Source organism: Gossypium hirsutum, chromosome D02 (genome assembly GCF_007990345.1).
Source record: "Gossypium hirsutum isolate 1008001.06 chromosome D02, Gossypium_hirsutum_v2.1, whole genome shotgun sequence".
NCBI lineage: Eukaryota > Viridiplantae > Streptophyta > Magnoliopsida > Malvales > Malvaceae > Gossypium > Gossypium hirsutum.
In genome coordinates, this window is record NC_053438.1 from 66958295 (window position 1) to 66978333 (window position 20039).

The window sequence follows — 20039 nt, forward strand, 5'->3', positions numbered from 1 at the left end:
TGTGTTAAAATCATTAGTTAAAAATAAAAAAAAAATATTTTTTAAAATACCAATTACAAATATTTAATGGTTATATTTAAATATTTAAAATATAATTTATATATTCTAATTAAATTTTATAAATAATTAATATTTATTACTTAAAAATATTTAAAATTTATATTTCATATATTAAAATATTAACAACAAATTATAATAATTTTTTTATATTCTTACTAAAATATAATAATATTAACTAATTTAAATATTATTTAAATATATATTTGTTACTTAATAATAATATGTCTAAAATAAACCTTTTATTTCTCAAAAGTATTTTTTGACAGCAATGCTAAACACTCAAATTTTAAACTAAACTTTTAAAAAGTAATTCTCAAAAATATTTTTCTACATCACTTTTCAAAAATACTTTTTAAAAGTATTACCAAACTAGCAATACCAGAGAAACTGTGTTGAGTAATAATTTCTCACTCTTTTATTCCAGAAAAACTAATACTAGGATAGCATTTCAATCACACATACATACATCTCCAGAAGATAATAGAAACTATAAACAGAAAAAGGATTGCAATGAAAAGGATTTTTATTACCAGTACTCTTCGCCATGGGAAACAAAATTACTTCATCCCTTTCCCAAAAAGCCCCTGTTGAAGCCTCTTGCAGTCAACCAGGTACGCAAACCCGTAGGCCATGTTCTTCAAAGTAGCCTCGTACATCTCCGAATCCGACGGGGCCGTCGCATCCGTTGAGAAAAACACCCTATATCCTTTCACAAACGCCGCACGCGCCGTCGTTTCGCAGCACAGATTTGTCATGACCCCCGTGATTATAACCTCCTCCACCTTTTTCTCCATCAGCATCTCATGTAGTCGCGTGTTCTCGAACGCGCTGTACGTGTTTTTCTCAACCACCTCGTCGGGTTTCGAAAGCCGTCCGATCTCGGGGATCAGTTCGGAATCAACGGTGCCGTCGAAGATGAGGTCGTTGTCCCACCACTCACCGAGCATGCCGTAGTCGGCGGGGGATTTGTGGCAGTGGCGAGTGAAGAAAATGGGGATGGAAGCTTCTCGGCAAAGGTTGATGGTGGTAATTGCGTTGCTGAGAATAGGTTTGGCCATGGAGGCAAAATAGTTTTGCATGTCGATCACTAACAAAGCGGTGGTTTTAGGGTTTGGATCTCGCTTTCTGATTTCGTATTTCTTGTACGAGGAAGACGCCATTGATTTTGGGTTCTTAGCAAAATAATTGAAGCAGGGGAATATGACCCCGCTTAGCTGTTTGGTTTTATAATATTTTAATCATTAATATATAATCATATTTAAAAATAAAACAATTTTCTATTTTTTAAAAAAAGTTATCATTTTATATATAGTCCGAGTTTAAAATATAAAAATTAGAATAAAATTTTTATTATATCAAATTAACAAACTGCTGTTTAACACGTGAAAAAAATTATTTAAAAATTTTAATGACAAAATTTTAATTTTTTTAATTAAATGATTAAAATGAAAATTTAATCCTAATTTTCAAAGCCATTTATATAAAAAGAATTGGATAAATTATGTCAAGGTTCATATGTCACCGTATTGTTGTATTCGACAGGGCAGCCGTACCAGTGCCATTATTTCACTTAAAACAAGTTCCGGAAAATAAAATTATTTTCTAAAAAATTGATTTTTTTAATGTTTGGATAGTATTTTGTAAAATATTTTTTACCGTTTCGTAAATTTTGTATGAAATAATTTTCGTAAATTATTTTTAATGAAACAAACACAACCAATACTAATCTATAGAATTTTAAGATTTAGATACCTTAAAACATTCATAGCAACTCATAACATATTTCAATAATGCTAACATAATCACTAATGTTGATAGATTGGTCTTCATTTGGCCAATTAGTACTATAGACCTGATCTTGGACTGAACTGGGTTGATGTAAAATTTTTAGCTCTTTTTTAAGGCTCAGATTTAACCCGAAAAATGGGTTTAAAATTTTGTCCAGATAAAAAATACTAAACACGAGCTTGACCCGCTCGTATTAAATTTTATTTATATAAAAATAAATTTAAAAAATATAATATATCAAATATACTAAAAACATTAAAATAAAAACAAATGTTTTCCAACAAATTCAAAATATATTAAAAAATCTTTATTTAGCCAACTTTGGGCTAGGTCTGAGCAAAAAATCTTACCCAAAATTTGGCCCGTTTAAAAGACAAGCCTTATTTTTTTATTTAATCTCATTTTTCAGACTTATATTTTTGTCTAAATCCTCTCACTTTTCGGACGGGCCTTCGGGCCTGAATGGGTGGCCCGACCCGTAATCAATTCTATACCTCCTTCACTAGTATAGAATTTATGAACTTTTTTCTCAAGTTGTAATTGCATTCTGCCAAGCCTTTGCTCTCAAGCATGTCCATTTCTTCCACCATTAGTTTCCAAGAACATGCTCATCCATTTACAAATCAATTAGATACCTACATCAACAAATCAAGTTGTAAAGATTAGGATTCAATATAAGAATATGGCTTTAGATCATCATGTGCATCGTTACAAATCCTATCACACTACTACTAATAATAACAAATTTAGCTACCCTCATATATGTTATAAAGGTGAAGTGCCACTGCTAGTCAATGATCTTGCTACCTGAAATAGCCTTATTGCAGTTGTAATGTGTAAGAGGAACTAGCTTTTAACAAAAGAATTCATGAAATATTCAAAAAGCTACATGATGACCTTACCTAGCACTTGGAGCTCTCCTTTCGTCTAATCAAGGTGCCTTTTTTCCTCATTCAAATTCATATAATGGCCTTCTCTTGCATTTTTCAATTGAAATCCTAGTAGGTTCATGTTATACATCCATCTATGGAGTTATTTCATCTCAAAATCAACTTATAGAAGACAATAGTAGAACAGCTAATAACTATAAACCAGATAATTTGCAACATCAATTTCATTACACAAAGGAAACTCATGTGTAATCAAATCTGCATTAAACAAATATATTATCTAGTGTCATCATTACACATATTTGAAAAATGCATTAATCATTACACATATGTGTAAGGTTGTGGACTAGTAAGGAAGAAAAGGAACTACTGAATTGATTCTAAGAGATCTAGAAGTTCAAGTGAAGTCAAATTACTCAAGCATGAACAGATGTTTCCTTGGAGATGATTATCATACAGGTTTAGATCCCTGATGGGAAGGCTATGGCAAAGGCATTTCGAAATAAAACCGGTTAAGTTGTTAGAAGACAAATCTAAGTAGTGAAGAGAAGGTAAATGCCTTCTTGCCCCAGCAGAAATCAGAAGCATCTTGTATGGCATTGTAACCCAGGGTCTGCAGATGCTTGTGCTCTTGAAGCTTTGCACAGCATAAAGTTAGTACACATAGGAGATGTTACGACTTACAGTTTCATGGAGTGTGGTGTTTAGTGCTTACTATGACGTGCAGTGAATCCTTTAATGTTGTTCCCTAGAAGTTCAAGTTCTTTCAAGTCCTTAAACTGAGCAAACAGGGTAGCATTTGGATACCAATGTTCAAGCAAGCTTGGATCTCTTTAGTAGTGAAACATAAGTCTGCTGACACGAGTCGTGGACGGATAACATTCAACAGCCTCCCACTGGCAACAGTCTTCACTGTATCAGTTTGGGAAAGTGGTTTCTTCGGGGCTGTTTATCGAAGCCTTGTTTTTGTAGAAGTGCAAACCTTTGTTTTTCCAAGCAGCCTTGGCAATTAAGGCATATGCATAGAAGAAGCAAGAGGAAAAAGCACCTATGGACAACAGTGATCTTCATGATTGTGAGAATGAGATTGTTGAACATCCCAAGTAGGCACAACCTCCATTTATGAAGTGTAGCTACTTTATTTGCAAAAACATTGAACTTTCAGTTGTCTGTGTCAGGCCTGTCTCCATGGAAACTACCTTTTTCCACACGTTCAAGGCAGAAAATAAGAGGGAATCGCTGAACCTGTGGTGTACAAATCCGCAACTCTACGGAGTTTATTGCAACGAAAAAGGACAAACGTAAAAGACTTGACCGAAGGAAATCCCAACGTTGTATCTCAGATTGTATCATAATCAGAGGGGTCCATTTCCATAGAAGAAAGGGGTTTAACTTTTGACTTGGGAAGCTTTTTCCAAGGAATGGCAAAGGACACAACTTTTACTGCAAGTAAGACAAAAAATCTGTAAATGGAACACAAGTAGACTGCTTTCCAAATCTCGATTACTCACAAGTTTTCTGGTAAGGTTGAAAACAAGTTGGGGACATCAGTATGAACAAGTGCTCTGTTTTTGTTTATAACAATGATAATGTATTATAAATATTGGATGCAGCTGAGGTTTTTCCGGTGACGGCTCTTAAGGTGTCTTGGTAAAATCGAAAAATGAAAAGATCCCAAGGTCGTGAAGGTGAGGTTTTCATCCACCTATTCAATCAGTCTTTGCTGCGATTTCATTAGTTACAATTTATTATAAATTTTCTTTTAAGACTAAATTGGCTTGTCATGCAGCAATATACCTACAATGGCTGAATCTTCAGTTTAACTGCATTGAAGATGTTGTGCCACCCTGTTGGGGGCAAAACATGCCTCTCCATCAGTAATCTAAACTTGTCAAAGAACCGCTTTCCTAGATACAATAGCACGATTTTTTTATACTATCTTTTATTTATCTAATAATTTTTACTTATTAAATTTTAATTCGGTTGACATTGACGTTGATAATGTAAAACCATATGAGCTCCATCGTCTTGAAACCTTTCATTTAAAGGTTGGAGAGAGTGTTATTCACTATTTGCATACTTTGATTCTTCCATAGTTGATAATTGGAGGAAAAACAAAGACTAATTTACCTATAAAGGTCCATTTCCAAGTATATTAACAGAAATGGGCCAATTTCTGCATTATTTACCAGAAAGGATCGATTTTGGCAAAATGTGTTCACGTAAGAACGTTTTAGGGTGAAATTTCAGTAAAACGCACTATTGGGGAAGCGATTTTGCCATGTCAGCACAAAACGCACTGACACGGACGCGCTTTGCTGACGTGGTAAAATTGCTCCCCTAGGGGCGCATTTTACTCCGTTTTTTTCTCCAACGGCTATTTAATTTTTTGACCGTTGGGGGGTCCAACGGTCCAAAAAAAAAAGTATAAAAACCCCTCCTATTATTTCACACAATATTTCTTCAAATTTTGGCAAAAAACTCTTAAATTTCTCGCTAAATTTCTCAAAGCTTTCAAATTTCCCCTTAAATTTCTCAAAGCTCTCATTAATTAATTATTTCCTTTTCTTTCTAAATTAGTATTATTTTTTTTATAATTTCAAAAATATTTGATCGTGTTAGCAATAGCCGGGGAATTAATTTGTCTCGATCATAAACATATCTCCGTCGAACAAATGAAAATGGTAAGGGTTAATTTTAATTTTTGAATATTATTTAATAATTTTTTCATTTATGTAATTTTAATTAATTTGTATTTTATAATTTTTTATAACATTCTGTAGATCGGGTGTTACAATGTTATATTTGTAATATGTCTGGTCTTTCATCACCGTTGATAGAAATTTATTTGAGGGAAACGGGTTTTTGGCACGTGGCCACTATAGGCCGAGAGTGCAAGTCGGACCTGAAACTCATCAGCGCGTTAATAGAGAGGTGGAGACCCGAGACACACACATTTCATCTTCCATGCGAAGCGTGTACTATCACTTTGGAGGACATACAGTTACAATTAGTATCACCGGTGGATGGGTTCGCACTCACCTAGTCCATTCAATTTGCTGATTGGGGAGCCATATGCTACGATCTTTTGGCTGCGATTTCGGATAATATTTACAGAGGTCGGATCAAGATGAGTTGGTTACGAGACACATTCCCGGAGCCAGGGAATGATTCAACTGAAGTAGAAAGAATACGATATGCTCGGGCATACATCCTTGAGATGATTGGAGGTTTTTTTATGTTGGACTTGTCATGAAACCTCGTGCATCTGAGATGGCTACTAAAACTCGTTGATTTTAGAGCAGTTGGCGAATTTAGTTGGGGGTCTGCCATGTTGGCAACATTGTACCGGGAGATGTGCGGGGTGACTCCACCAATTAAAGCCAAAGTCGAAGGTTGTCTATCACTACTACAATCATGGCTTCGGTTTTGCTTTCCATTTTTACGTCATTGAGTGAACCACCCATATACATTCTCACTCATAACGAGGTAAAGTTTTTATTTGATTTTACAATTATTACATAGATTTAAAATAAAATTGTATGCTAAAAAGTTATTTAATTAGCTAGAACCATCCGGCGAGTTACATTGGAATACTTACCACTTTTGAAGATATACAGCTTCTATTAGACCAACGGTCGGAATCGCAAGTAAGTATTAAATAAAATATATATACATAAAATAGTCGTTTCATATTTAGTATTTAGTATTATGTATATAACTAATTTTCATCACATTTATATAGTTTCAATGGACATCATACAATGATTCGATAATTCGGGCAATAATTCCGGATGAATTTTTTCAAAATCTTAAAATTTAGCATGTTAAGGTCTCATTGGTCAACTATGCTACTGTCGAGATGCACCAAACGGATAGAGTGTTGCGACAATTTAAATTTCGAAAATCGATTTCGAAGCACTTGAGGTGCTCAATAAAGAGCATAAAATCGACTTATGGCAAAACGAATACGAATTGGCAGGTGTTATTCTCGAAATATATCGAAATTTGGGAAAATTAGTATGGTCATATACCTACTACGAATCGATCATCGTTCCAGAGTTAGCGTGCACGCTAGATTACATGTCATAGTTTAGGATCCATGGAAAGCCATATTTGCTGCTAGAAAAACAGAGGCGTCGAGAAATCCGTGTCGAAAGAGAACGACGGGCCCTTTAAATCCAAGGAGAAATGATGACGACACGGGCCTATCGACAATGCCCATACAATCACCGGGCCCAACGCCTCAACCGATGACACCCACACCACAGCCCCTTTAGATTATGCCAGGTGCGTATCATAGCCCTTATATGTATCCTAACCCTTATATGTTTCCTTTTCCCAGTCTTATGCCAGGCTGGAATGCATGGCCCGGTGCATCTCTTTTCTCGATAACTCCGACTCAATCGATGATATATAGGCTACCATCGTCGAAGGGATTACATGAGGCATCGTTGAGGAGCTCATCTCATTACCATTCCTCATCGCCTTATGGGATTCAAACACCTCCGTCGTGGGTGATGCAAACACCTCAAAATTCTTTATTCTATCAAGGTGGGTCATCCTCCCAACACCCACAACCGGAGCAACCATAACCCCCGCCGAAAGCTGAACCAAAAAGGAATCCAGCTCGTAATCGTCGATCACCCCATGTGACATTGATTCCGATTGGCACATACATTGATTTTTTAATATATTTGTACAAACTATTTTTATATTATTTTATTTAATAAAATAAAAGTTGTTTTTAATATTTTAATAGTAAAATATTTTTATATTTTTAATAAATAGAGGTTCTTTTGAATAAGGTAATAAAAATAATGCAATATAGTTTCATTACAACAATTATCAACTATTTCGATTTGGACATAATTGAATTGTATGACCTGAGTTCTTACACCATCCGCACAACTTCTATTGATTCATTTTTTCCCAGATATTCATATTATTACGTATTCTACTCGAGTAGGGTCGACCTTTTAAACGATTTAAATGATTTAAACGAAGATTGGTAATGAGATGAGCCACTTACGAAGTAAGCGATATAGACAGCCATTTACGTTCATCTAGGATCGGTGGAAATACGTATCTCTACACATTATACATGTATTATATTTTGTCCACTTCGTCGACATATCTCATGGGATCCAAACGGAGATTCTAACAAGTTGCAGTTGCATAAGCACATGGATTACAAACTGTGTTAAATATCCCACAGTCGCAAGTTTTATTTTTCAGGTGTACACAATATTGGCCACCGATAATACATTGGTTCGGTCTATCAAACTCCGTTACACGAAACCATAGATTGTCGTGATTGTGACACACTATGTGCATGGTGTTGGCCCGCGTTTTCGCCTTGTTAATTTCTTGCAATACCTTCTAGAACCATACATGGCTTCCCTGCATTTGGCCTTTATAACTCGTTGCTTACTTTGGAAATAGTGCCGCCAAACAAAAATATGTCTCTCGCACAATTGAGGTTATCGACAAATGACGTGTTCCTGTTAGAACAAAATTTATGCATTCAGTCAGGTTCGTGGTTATATGACCATATCGTAGGTCACTGTCATATGCTTGTGTCCACTATTTGAAAGTTACGTTACAGAGGTAGTCTGCGCTTTGATCTTTAACTAAACGTAAAATCCCCAACATCTCATGAAAATGGTCTTTATTGATCTCGTACCCTACCAATATAAGTAGATAGCGAAAATTACATACCACTATTCCATTCAGAATAAATTGAATATTACAAACGAAATTATATTAATAGAGATTAAATACCCATGTTGGTCACTTATTGTCGTTTAGTGGTAGACTAATATTGCCCGTAGTAGTTGGATACAACGTGCCTTAGACAATACCGATGGTGTGTGTAATCCTATAGGCTTCCCTGTCACTCAATTGGGACTAGTATTCCAATGTCCCGGTCCGATATAACGTAGATATCAGGTTGGGGGCATACATGTCTCCCTAACCTAGAAAGAAAGAAATTCCAATCATCACCTGACTCCTCCAGTGTTATTGCAAGCACAATTGGAATGATTCTCTCACCGCTATCTTGTGTCACAGCTAGCAATAGTTGATGGGTATATCTACCATACATAAAGGTACCGTTAATTTATACCAATGACTTGCAGTACACAAATGCGTCCCGACATTGCTTAAAGCTCCAGAACAGACGCTTGGACACTTGGCATGCACGGAGCAATCGATTGTTGTAGTACGTAAGGACTATTTTAAGGTTTGTTATGCAACCTGAAACGCACCTCTCCAGCACCTGACACCACTGCCACACCTTATTATATGAAACGTTTCACCCACTATACATCTTTTCCAATGCCTTCTGCTTAGCTATCCAAGCCTTGCGGTAAGAGGGCGTATACCTCAATTGGCTACGAATATTGGCAATTAAGATCGACACAGAAGTCTTGGGATCCGCCTTTAACATCGGTGGTATTAATCTAACTATCATACCTGAATCCATCTTAGGATGATCTTGTGAAACACCTGTCAACGAAGTACGTTAAATAATGCAACATTAAGTGATAACATTATTATTCAAAAACCCTAAACACCCAGTGATACTGTACCGACAACACAAGTATGTGAACCTTTGTACTTTTTTTTATCTTCCGTGAGCCTATCTTTTTCCTAAAAGAAGCTATAATTTTCCATGAACATGTATCGTCTTGCATTGCACACTTGGCCTCGAACTTCTAGGATTTGGATTTAACCACGTTGTAGTTAACCTTGTGATTGATGCTATGTTATTTCAATGCACCAAGAAAACTATCCTTACTGGAAAACTCCTTACCAACTTCCAATTCACCCGAATCTCATGACGAACTTGTACGGTCACGCCTTCTGTGTGGTAGATCTAGAAACTCCAACGCATCATTTACCGATGTATCGATATTATGCATGTGGGCTGGAGACGAGTACACCTTGAATCGCAGGTTTTCTTTATCTAAACCATTTTCAACGTATTCAGGTTCAGATGGAACAGGCTCCGATTTAAAAAATAATACAACTTTTACATCATTGGGGCCGAGCTCTCGAGGTGGATCCACATCGGACTCATCATCCAACTTAGCATCATCTGTAACGTATGAGGTCCCCTCGTCGGTGGACGTCGTAGAGAGTACATCATCCCTTATTGTGGATGTTTTGTAATGTCCCCAATCAGATGTGGATTGCCAACCACTAGAAGTTGATGTCACTCCCCAATACGTATTTCCAGTATTGAACATCGATCCACCAATGTGTATGTCCTATCCACTAACTGAGTGTTGTGTAGGAGTTGTGTATTTCATACTACCACCAAATACGGGAGCTTTTATGTTTTGCCTCCCACTAACAGAGTGTCGGGTAGGGGTCGTGTATTTCTCTCGAACAGCAGTAGATGTTGAAGTCGCAAATGTTTCATTTGGCGATGAAAATTGTACATATAACTCATGATAGGGTGATCTACTAACGAGATGAATCTGCACCATCGCCTCAAAGCTACGACCACATTTGATATCAAATGAGTCATATGCCACGAGATCAATCGAAGCACAAAATCGATACTTAATAGAAGAAACCCTTATTAGCGTCGTTCCGAAGATTTTGCGCATAATTCTTTTACGAAATTTTGTCAAATCTATAGTCTGGTTAAAAACCAGTTGCGTTGTGTTCTCTGATAAAAAAACATCACCGTTCTCGGTGTCACAGACCTTACCATTGTAGTAAATAATAGCACTAATACGTTCACTTATCTTCAATTTCTATTCTGCTTAGCCTCTCTAATTTTTCTTACAATAACTTATGCAACCTGGGAATGAAATTTGACTCATTTATAGCATAAGGCCAAACATGAACTACTGTAGAAAAATAGCGTCAACGTAGGAGCTTTTTTCATCAATTTTGCTGATAGTGCATCTTGCTTGAAGCGTTTTTGACACTATTTGTTCATAACCGTCTTCTCAAAATTATTTTTTCAGGAACTACTGTAGAAAAAGAGCGTCCACGTGGAAGCTTTTTTCATTAATTTTGCTGACAGTGCATCCTCCTTGAAGCGTTTTTGACACTATTTATTCAGAACTGTCTTCTCAAAATTATTTTTTTAAGAACTACTGTAAAAAAAGAGCGTCCACATGAGAGCTTTTTTTAGTAATTTTGCTGACAATGCATCCTGCTTGAAGAGTTTTTGACACTATTTGTTCAGAAACGTCTTCTCAAAGTTATTTTTTCATGAACCACTTTAGAAAAAAAACGTCCACGTGGGAGCTTTTTCCAGTAATTTTGCTGATAGTGCATCTGCTTGAAGCATTTTTGACACTATTTGTTCAGAACCGTATTCTCAAAATTATTTTTTAGGAACTACTGTAGAAAAAAAATAAAATCCTTCTTGTCAATAATATTTTCCTAAACCCTAAACCTAAACACAATATTATTTTAAAAAAACTAAATCTTAATTTAATTAAATTTCTTAAAAACACTAAACCCTAATTAAATTTATTTATTTAAAACCCTTAAACCCTAATTGAATTAATTTTTAAAAAAGAATATTAAATCTTGATTTATTTTTTAAAATTCCTAAAATCTAGAACCTTAAATTATTTTAACAAAACCCTAAACCATACAAACCTAACTCTAAATTAGTTTAACAAAATCCTAACCCTAGAAACCCTAAACTAAAAAATCCTAGGGACTAAACATGCAAAAAGCTCTAACCTATAAAAAACACAGAGCAAAACGCACTCCTGGGGGAGCGATTTTGCCACGTTAGTAAAGCGCGTCCATGTCAGCACGTCCACGTCAGCGCGTTTTGTGCTGACATGGCAAAATCACTCCCTTAGGGGCACGTTTTGTTGAAATTTCACCCTAAAACACTCCTACGTGGACGAGTTTTTCCAAAACCGGTATTTTTCGGTAAATAATAAAAAAATTGGCCCATTTCCATAAATATACTTGGAAATGGGCCTTTATAGGTAAATTAGTCAAATACAAAATTTCTTTTAAATATTTTTATTAAAAAATGCTATCTCCCCTTGGATCAACGAACCGGAGTTTAGGAACTTAGGTTGATAGCCCAATTTAGATCCAAAACATGGCCCATAAAAGTTCAAAAAAAAAAAGAAAAGAAAAAGTAAAGGAAAAATAGTTTGCAAAGGAAAAGAAAATGGAAAAAAGGGGAAGCTGACCAAAATAGAGGGGGCTTTGGCTTTTGTACGCAATAATTTGGTGGAGACTGCATTTTTTTGGTATCTGCAGCGAAAGAGGCAAGGGGAGATCCGATACTGAATCAACAGCAACAGCAATGGCTAGACAAGCTTCACGACTTATTCAATCTTTGTCTTCCAGGATTTCTCCTCACAAACCTCAACTATCCCCGCTCACTCCCTCTTCCTCTTCTTCTCAGCTTTTGACTCAGTCACGCTCTTTCTCGGCGGCTCCGGCGCCTCAACCGGCGGTTTTCGTAGACAAGAACACTCGTGTCATTTGCCAAGGGATCACTGGAAAGAATGGCACTTTCCACACTGAACAAGCCATAGAATATGGCACTAAGATGGTAAATTTAAATTCCCTTCAAATTTTCGCCTTTTTTAAAAAAATTAATGGATGTTTTTGGTTTCTTTTTTCCCTTTTATTCTTTAATGGGTTTTTATTATTCACGGCAATACTTGATGGGTTATTGAGAAAATCACGGAGAGTAGGACCTTTATAAGATTTGTTTATATATGCCAGAGAACTGGGTTTGTTGTAGTTTTGTATATTGGGAATGATCCAATGTTGCTTATTAGTCATATATATTTTTAATTCCTTAGTTTTGTCTCATTTTCTTTTATAGGTTGGTGGAGTAACACCCAAGAAGGGTGGCACAGAGCACTTAGGGCTTCCTGTTTTCAACTCTGTTGCTGAAGCAAAGGCTGAAACCAAGGCTAATGCTTCTGTCATTTATGTTCCTCCGCCTTTCGCAGCCGCTGCTATCATGGAGGCTATGGAAGCTGAATTGGATCTTGTTGTTTGTATCACGGAAGGAATTCCTCAACATGACATGGTAAATGAATCAAAGGCACCGTAGAAGTAAAGCTGTTTGTTTGATTATGTGTCTAAATTTGTAATTCTGCATTCTTACCCGTGGAAATGAATTTATGTTGCGGTTTTCATTTTAGAAGTGATTTTAAGGAGCTCATTTGCATTATGTGCAATTTCAAGTGTATGACTGCAATATGCACATGAGTACTGAGAACCAAAATCCAAATTACAGTTGATATCTTCCTTCCAAGTTTTTGTGATTGGTAATGAATTTTATTGATTTTTTAGATCAATGCTGATATCTTTACACCACAGGTTCGTGTGAAGGCTGCCCTTAACCAGCAATCAAAAACGAGGTTGATTGGTCCAAACTGCCCTGGCATCATTAAACCTGGGGAATGCAAGATTGGAATTATGCCTGGATACATTCACAAACCAGGTCGTGTAGGAATTGTTTCTCGATCAGGCACTTTAACATATGAAGCAGTAAGCCCCTTTATCGGATATTTACTTTCTCACTTGGATATTTGTGTGGATCAGTCACTTTCTAGTATCTATGTGCCTGAAGATACATCTTCACATGCTTGTTTTCTAGACCTCCTTTTAGAGAAAACTTGGGGGGTAATTCCAGTTTATTAAGGTGTGTGCCTAGGCATTGTGCCTTAGCATCAAACAATAAAAGCACTTCAAACCTCTTCGGGCAAGGCCAATTTGATCAAATGCATGCCTGGTTCTCCTAGATACACTTTTTTTTGCAATGCGATAAGTGCAAAAAAGGGAGCCTAATTGAAGTTCTCTTTAATTTCTTTCATCAACTATAACCTTGTAATAAAAAGGATAATATCATACTCTCTACTTTTCAGTATTTGAGTATTCAACAACTGACATGGGGCCAAAGGAAATCATGAATGGTGGCCAACAAAAGAACAATAAACTCTTGCATTTCTTTTTCCTGATAAGATGAATAACCTTTTAAAAATTTATTATTGTAATTATGTATCTTAATCTATGTATGACATCAATTACAAATAAGCACGTGTACATCTTAAGCTTTTGGTTCGCTCAGGCAAGTGTTTTATGTTTTTGCACCTTTGACAGCACCGAGTGGTTTTCCTATAAAATTTTTTCTATTCAGAAAAGAATGTGTTAGAAAGAAAGTTTACAAGTGATCAGTTTGATTGGATAATAGTTGAAAAATATGAATATAATTAAACCTGTGAATGTTTGCTAGATACTTAACGTCCTAGTATTCAGTAGGTTTATATACAGGGTAACAGCTGTGGGATTGGAACACCATGGTACTCAAGAAGTTAAGACTATTTTCCATATGCTGATGTTGTAGTGTACTCTCTTTTAGTAAGTTGTCAATAAGCATATTTTTCATTTTATCTTGTAGGTTTTCCAAACAACTGCAGTAGGTCTGGGGCAATCAACCTGTGTAGGAATTGGTGGGGATCCCTTTAATGGAACCAACTTCGTTGATTGTGTGACAAAATTCCTTGCTGATCCTCAGACAGAAGGTAACATTTTCCAGATTTAGATTTTAGAGAGTTTCTCTAGGACTAGTTTTCTTAGTATTATTTGACTATTATTAATTCTACTGCAATTATTAGATTAAAAGGCCTTTTAGGTTATGTGGCTGTATCTTGTCTATTGTGAATAGGAATGCGTATTGTCTAATTATTGCAATTGCATTCAGGCATCATTCTGATTGGTGAGATAGGGGGCACTGCAGAAGAAGATGCCGCTGCACTGATAAAGGTAATGGTTACGCTTTAGCATGAAGGAACTGAGGGCTTGTTTGTACTTTTAGAGCTTTTTCCCCCAGGAGGGTGGGGGAGATAGTTGATTTCCATGCTGATCCTCATTTGATGCTGATCCTCATTCGTTGGCTTCTGTCATCCTCCTCCGGTGGGATAAAGTTGAAGCATAAGCTAGCCTGTCTTTAACATTTTATATAATATCCACTGAATTATATATTAGCTTGTAATAGTCTTGGCAATTGTCCTAATTGGCATAATTGATAACATCTAAATTATGATTGGATTTAGGATTTGTGTTTTCTGCAGTCTATTTCTCTTTCAAAAATCATAGTTAGCCTTAATTTTGATCCAGTCCCTTGTCTGAAAGCAAATATTCGGGTAAATGAAACATAAACAAAGAAATATCTAGGTGGAAGAGAATAGGGATACATAAATATCTATTTATAGTGCCAAATATAAGATAAGGTTTGCAACGTGGTGGAATCTGGTGATGAACATATAACTTTGTGATGTGGACCTGCAAATGAATGTTTTTGTACTCATATATGCATATTGTGCTTCTGTGCATATTCTTAATTGTTTTCTCCATGGTGCTTTTGTTAATTTCACTTCTATAGATATAAGGAGCATGTTTGTGAATTGCATTGGGGGTGTCTCTGCACTCGCATAAAGCGAAAAATTGCTGAGCAGCTTCTATCCTTGGTTTTGTTTTAATAAATGAAACAGGAAAGTGGGACTGAAAAGCCTATTGTTGCTTTCATTGCTGGACTCACTGCTCCTCCAGGACGGCGTATGGGTCATGCTGGAGGTAATACATTGCTTCCATCTTCTATTTTTTAGGTTATGATTTGGCTACAAGTAATTTTTCTCTTGTATGCACTCTTGCATAGGTAAAGCATGTTAATAGCAAAAGCCTCATTATTCATGACAAAAGCAAAAAGTTCTACCTAAAATAGTTAAGATATCATGTTTTGGCTGAAAGGTAAATTGTTATATTTGTTCTTAATGTGAGCATGTATAGAAAGGGTAGACAATTAAAATAAGCTATTTCGGGACAAGGTCATAACAATTTAGTTTTGAATTCTATCGATGCCATTGTATATCTGTATTCTGGTGCTTTTTACCATGTCTGATAGTTTCTTTTCGTGTTGATACCCTTCTTCTAAGGGCAATAATATTCCATGTTTTATTATTGTACAATTTCTTAAAACTCCATGTTTTGCCTACAAACAGCTATAGTATCAGGGGGCAAGGGCACGGCACAGGACAAAATAAAGACTCTAAGAGAAGCTGGAGTGACAGTTGTTGAATCACCTGCAAAGATTGGTGTTGCAATGCATGAGGTTTTCAAGCAAAGAGGTCTCCTTAATTAGTGTGTGTGTGATTTTCCCTAGAAAAAGAAAAGCAAAACAATATTTCCTGGATTAGTTTCAGGTGACAAACTTGTTCGAAATGCTTTCATTGTTTTTGTGAAAAATCAATTTTATACTGAAATGAGGGAAAAACCCAACCAAAGAAAAGCAACAGTTTGATGGTTGGGTCGATGCAAAATTAATAAACCTGAGAAGGTTGAGACTTTTGATGAAGGGAGAAAGTTCATTTTCAGCCATTTATTACTCTTCTTTGTTGTGAATTGAGAGAGTGGGGGTGTCTATGCTGCATGCATGCCCATGCTGTTGTTGTCAGTTGTGGGCCTGAATTGCAACGGGGCTGAGGTGATGAACCCATGCCCGTTTGCCAATCACATCGAGCACTCTAGTCTCGATAGCAGAAAATTGCTTTTCTGGAAAGACGAAACGATGTCTCAGCTTTGTGTGTTACTGTTTTGAATGAAATAAACTTCTGATTGATTACTTTTAATAAATTTAGTTTTGGGTGTTTTTTTTATAAAAACATATCAGTATGTTACATCGTACTAAATTTGAGAAAGAAAATAGTTTTGGGTGTTTTTATAAGAGGGGTATGTGTGAGAGTGGTGAGTTTGAAATTGTATTTGTTTAGTGTTTATTTCTTTATCTCCCCCACATATATAAAGCATGATCCATTATATGAAAGCATGATCCATTATATGACGATGACGAGTTAGGGGTAAGTAGGCATCATGTGTGATTGATACGTTACTCCCTTAGGGATTGCACATGTTTTAGATACCTCCCAAAGGATATGAGCGAGCAAGGTAAAATCATACAAGTGGCGAGCATACGTATCAGGCGATCCGTTGGGGAGCTAATCTGGACCATATCTCGTCAATTAGGATGAGAGGTTTTATATTATTTGTATAATAGTAATATATAAAAAAAATTAAATGTTTGTAATTTAAATATGAATTTTTTTTTTAAATTGATACATGAGACAAAAGGCTATTAAAACGCAAGATAGGAATCATAGGTATTTGAGTATGAGCGGAAGGGAATATAGACTCTTTATTACAAAAGGAAAATGTTTACAAAAGAGAGAAAACTTAAAAAGTAAAGTAGTTAGTAAATTTTTCGATCCTTAAATTTTTTTTCGATGATATAAAATTTTCGATACTATACAATTGAGCTTTCCTCCCTATTTATAGAGGAAATTAAAAAATTCTATACAATTGTATTTTGAATCCCGAACAGTGTTTCTAATAAGGATTCGACTTCTTTGTGGATGTGGTTGCTTCCACGTCTCCATCTTTTTGTAACTTTAATTGCATGGACCTGGTTGTTTCCACGTTGCATGCTTGAATTAATGGCTGCTTCCATCACTTGCTTGTGTTATGGTAGCTTCTATCATTGCTTACATCATCATTGGTTTGATGATAGCTTCCACGTTGCAAGACTTGTTTGTCTGCATATGGATTGTCTTCTTTTGTCTTCATCATGGATTTGATGATGACATCCACGTTGCCAAACTTTGTTGTCGGTATGTGGATTTCCTACTTATCAGGTTGCTATCTTTGTTGACTTCAACCCTCTTGCATATTATTGAGATTCATTTCTTCAATCTCATCTAAATGTAAAAAATCTGATGAGAGTCTTGGTGGTGAGTTCCACGTCTCCCATATATTTTTGATTTTTTCTGTGATGTGAGATGGAAATTCTTCTATCTCCATTTCAGCAATCTTTTTTAAGAGCTTTACATATTCTTCATTTCCTTCCTCCTGGATGTTTCCATTTGGAAATGCCAAAATTCTTCTACCATCCGTCCAAAGTTTGTAAACTTTATCATGAAGAAGATAATGGGCTTGTGATAATAAATCTAGTCTTGTTTGGACTTGATAATCTTCAAATTTATTATAACATTTATCAATTGTTTTTGACAAATGTTCTTTATCTTCATTAACAGCAGATAATTGGGGTGTTCCAATCATCTTTTTAATAATCCAAATTTGATACGGCTGATAAAATTTTGCCTGTTCAGCTATACCAATTAAACTACTAATATCAATATGAAAATAGTAATAAAAATCATCATTGTTTATGATGTTTTGTAAGACAGACTTTACTATAGCTAGAAAATCTTTTAAAAGATGAAAAGAAAGATTTTGCACAACTATTTCTTTAGTAAAACCCCATTCAATATTGGTTATATCAAATGGTTCATGATCAAGTCTGTATTTTAAAGTAGAAATTCATTATCTAAATAATTAGTAAAAACATAAGCTTGTAGAAAGTATTCTGAAAAAGCTTTTTGAAATTGAATTTGCTGTCTGCAAATTTCATTATTTAATTTTGTAAATATTTCTACTGGTAATAATTTCCTAGCTTTATTATACATACATATTCTAAATACTTTATTCATAATAGAATTGTTTTTTCCTTTATGAATAAAATATTGAATAATATCAAGAAGATTGTTTATCTCCTTAATATCCATAAATTCGAGTTGAAATTCATCCCAATCTCTATATAAAATAGATTTTAATAATAAATCTTCAGCTTCATTTTCTTTAGTTGTTTTTTCAACTAAGAATGATGAAAATCTGGTAAGAGCTCTGCGGAAATTGGCTATTTGTTGCGAAACATGGGTTTTCCATATTTCATTTATAAAATCATAAATTTCTGGTGATAGACCAGGATTATAAAAATCTTTAATTTTTGAAAGATCTTTTTCTTCTTCAATTTGTTGTTGTTTCAACAAATTGTCTGATCTTTTGATGACTTCAGCAAAACTGTTTTGTGTTACTGAATTCGAGCTTTGAGGCCATTGTAATTGACTCACCGTGTTTGGGGTCAATGAAAAAGTATTTCCCATTGGTTGGTTTACCATCGGGTAATTTAAAACATTTGTTCCAAATGGTTGGTTTACCATTGGATAAGACACATAATATCCTTGGTTAGGATAAAATGATGTTTGTGCAGGTATAAATCCTTTTTTGGAGTTTGCTTCTGCTTTCCCTTTGTTGGGTTTTTTATGAACGGTAGTCCATTCTCCCATAATTAGAGGTTGTTTACCTCTATCCATGAGGCCTGCTCAAGAAATCAGCAGATATTAGTAATAAATTGCAAGTATTGGCTAATTGATTTTAACCGGTGTAAATTTTTTATTACACAAAATTTTATTATCTTCTTCAATTGGAACTTCTATAAAATCATCTCTTGCTGATAGCCAAATAGAGTTTTTATCAATAGTAAAGGGTAAATATTTACATATAAAATTATTACCCAATAAGAAATCTGTTTTCATTTTTGGAAAACAAACTATCTTAGGAATTATAGGTAAATAACATATTTACCAAACAGATTTTTAGTATTGAAAGAGTCTATATTAGAGACTATTTAGATATCTTGACGCTTCCTTACCTAATTATACACAAGCTTCAAAATTATTTTTACAGATAGTTAAGTATTGAAAAAGACTTCCTAGCACTAAAATGTTTTTCAAAATTGATTGAACGTTTCGGCTCAGATGCATCTACTTACACTAAAAGATTCTATTCAAGAAATTGTTTGAATCCAAGAAATTGTTTTCGATTCAAACGAGTAGATTCTATTCAAGAAATTGTTTTCGATTCAAACGAGTGTTGAAGCTATGCCCACTTGATTGATTAAAGGTAGTTGAGATTCTTACTATTTCATCTAATTCTCGTAGTTAAAAATATGGTAATTTTAAAAGATAATTTGATGATGATTAAATTTAAGGGGTATATATCAATAAAATGTGATTGGATATATTGATCTAACAATAAAATGTGTTAGTTGCTAGTTAATTATTTAGTTTAATTATGACTCGTTTGGTTATCAGTGTGATAATAAAAGATAAATCAAAATTTATTTGAGGGCCAGAATTAAATTGTATATTTTTACAATAATAAAATATAAAAAAAATCATTTTAATAGCCTATATGTTTATAATTTTTAAAAGATTAAGTCAAAATTTTATTATTTTTTGGGGCCAAAGTACAATTTTACTATAACTAATTCAAAATTTTATAAATTATAAAAGGTTAAATGAAAAAAAGTTCCATTTTAGGGAGTTGAAGGCTTGAAGCCCCTACTAGCCCCATATGTAATTATGTATGTATTACAATAGTTGGATATAA

At 34.8% G+C, this 20039-nt stretch overlaps 2 protein-coding genes across 2 annotated transcripts; one reads left to right on the forward strand and one right to left on the reverse strand.

Moving 5' to 3' along the window:
* Positions 1–452: 452 nt before the first annotated feature.
* LOC107909030 (nicotinamidase 2) lies at positions 453–2478 on the reverse strand. The gene has a single exon (XM_016836395.2). It carries the CDS (start codon positions 1218–1220, stop codon positions 618–620), a length of 603 nt encoding a protein of 200 aa, XP_016691884.1. The 5' UTR covers positions 1221–2478; the 3' UTR covers positions 453–617.
* A 9395-nt stretch (positions 2479–11873) lies between these two features.
* LOC107909029 (succinate--CoA ligase [ADP-forming] subunit alpha, mitochondrial) lies at positions 11874–16110 on the forward strand. Its single transcript, XM_016836394.2, has 7 exons — positions 11874–12294; positions 12574–12783; positions 13077–13247; positions 14158–14281; positions 14461–14522; positions 15251–15332; positions 15758–16110. Exons 1-7 carry the CDS (start codon positions 12043–12045, stop codon positions 15895–15897), a joined length of 1041 nt encoding a protein of 346 aa, XP_016691883.2. The 5' UTR covers positions 11874–12042; the 3' UTR covers positions 15898–16110.
* Positions 16111–20039: the final 3929 nt, after the last annotated feature.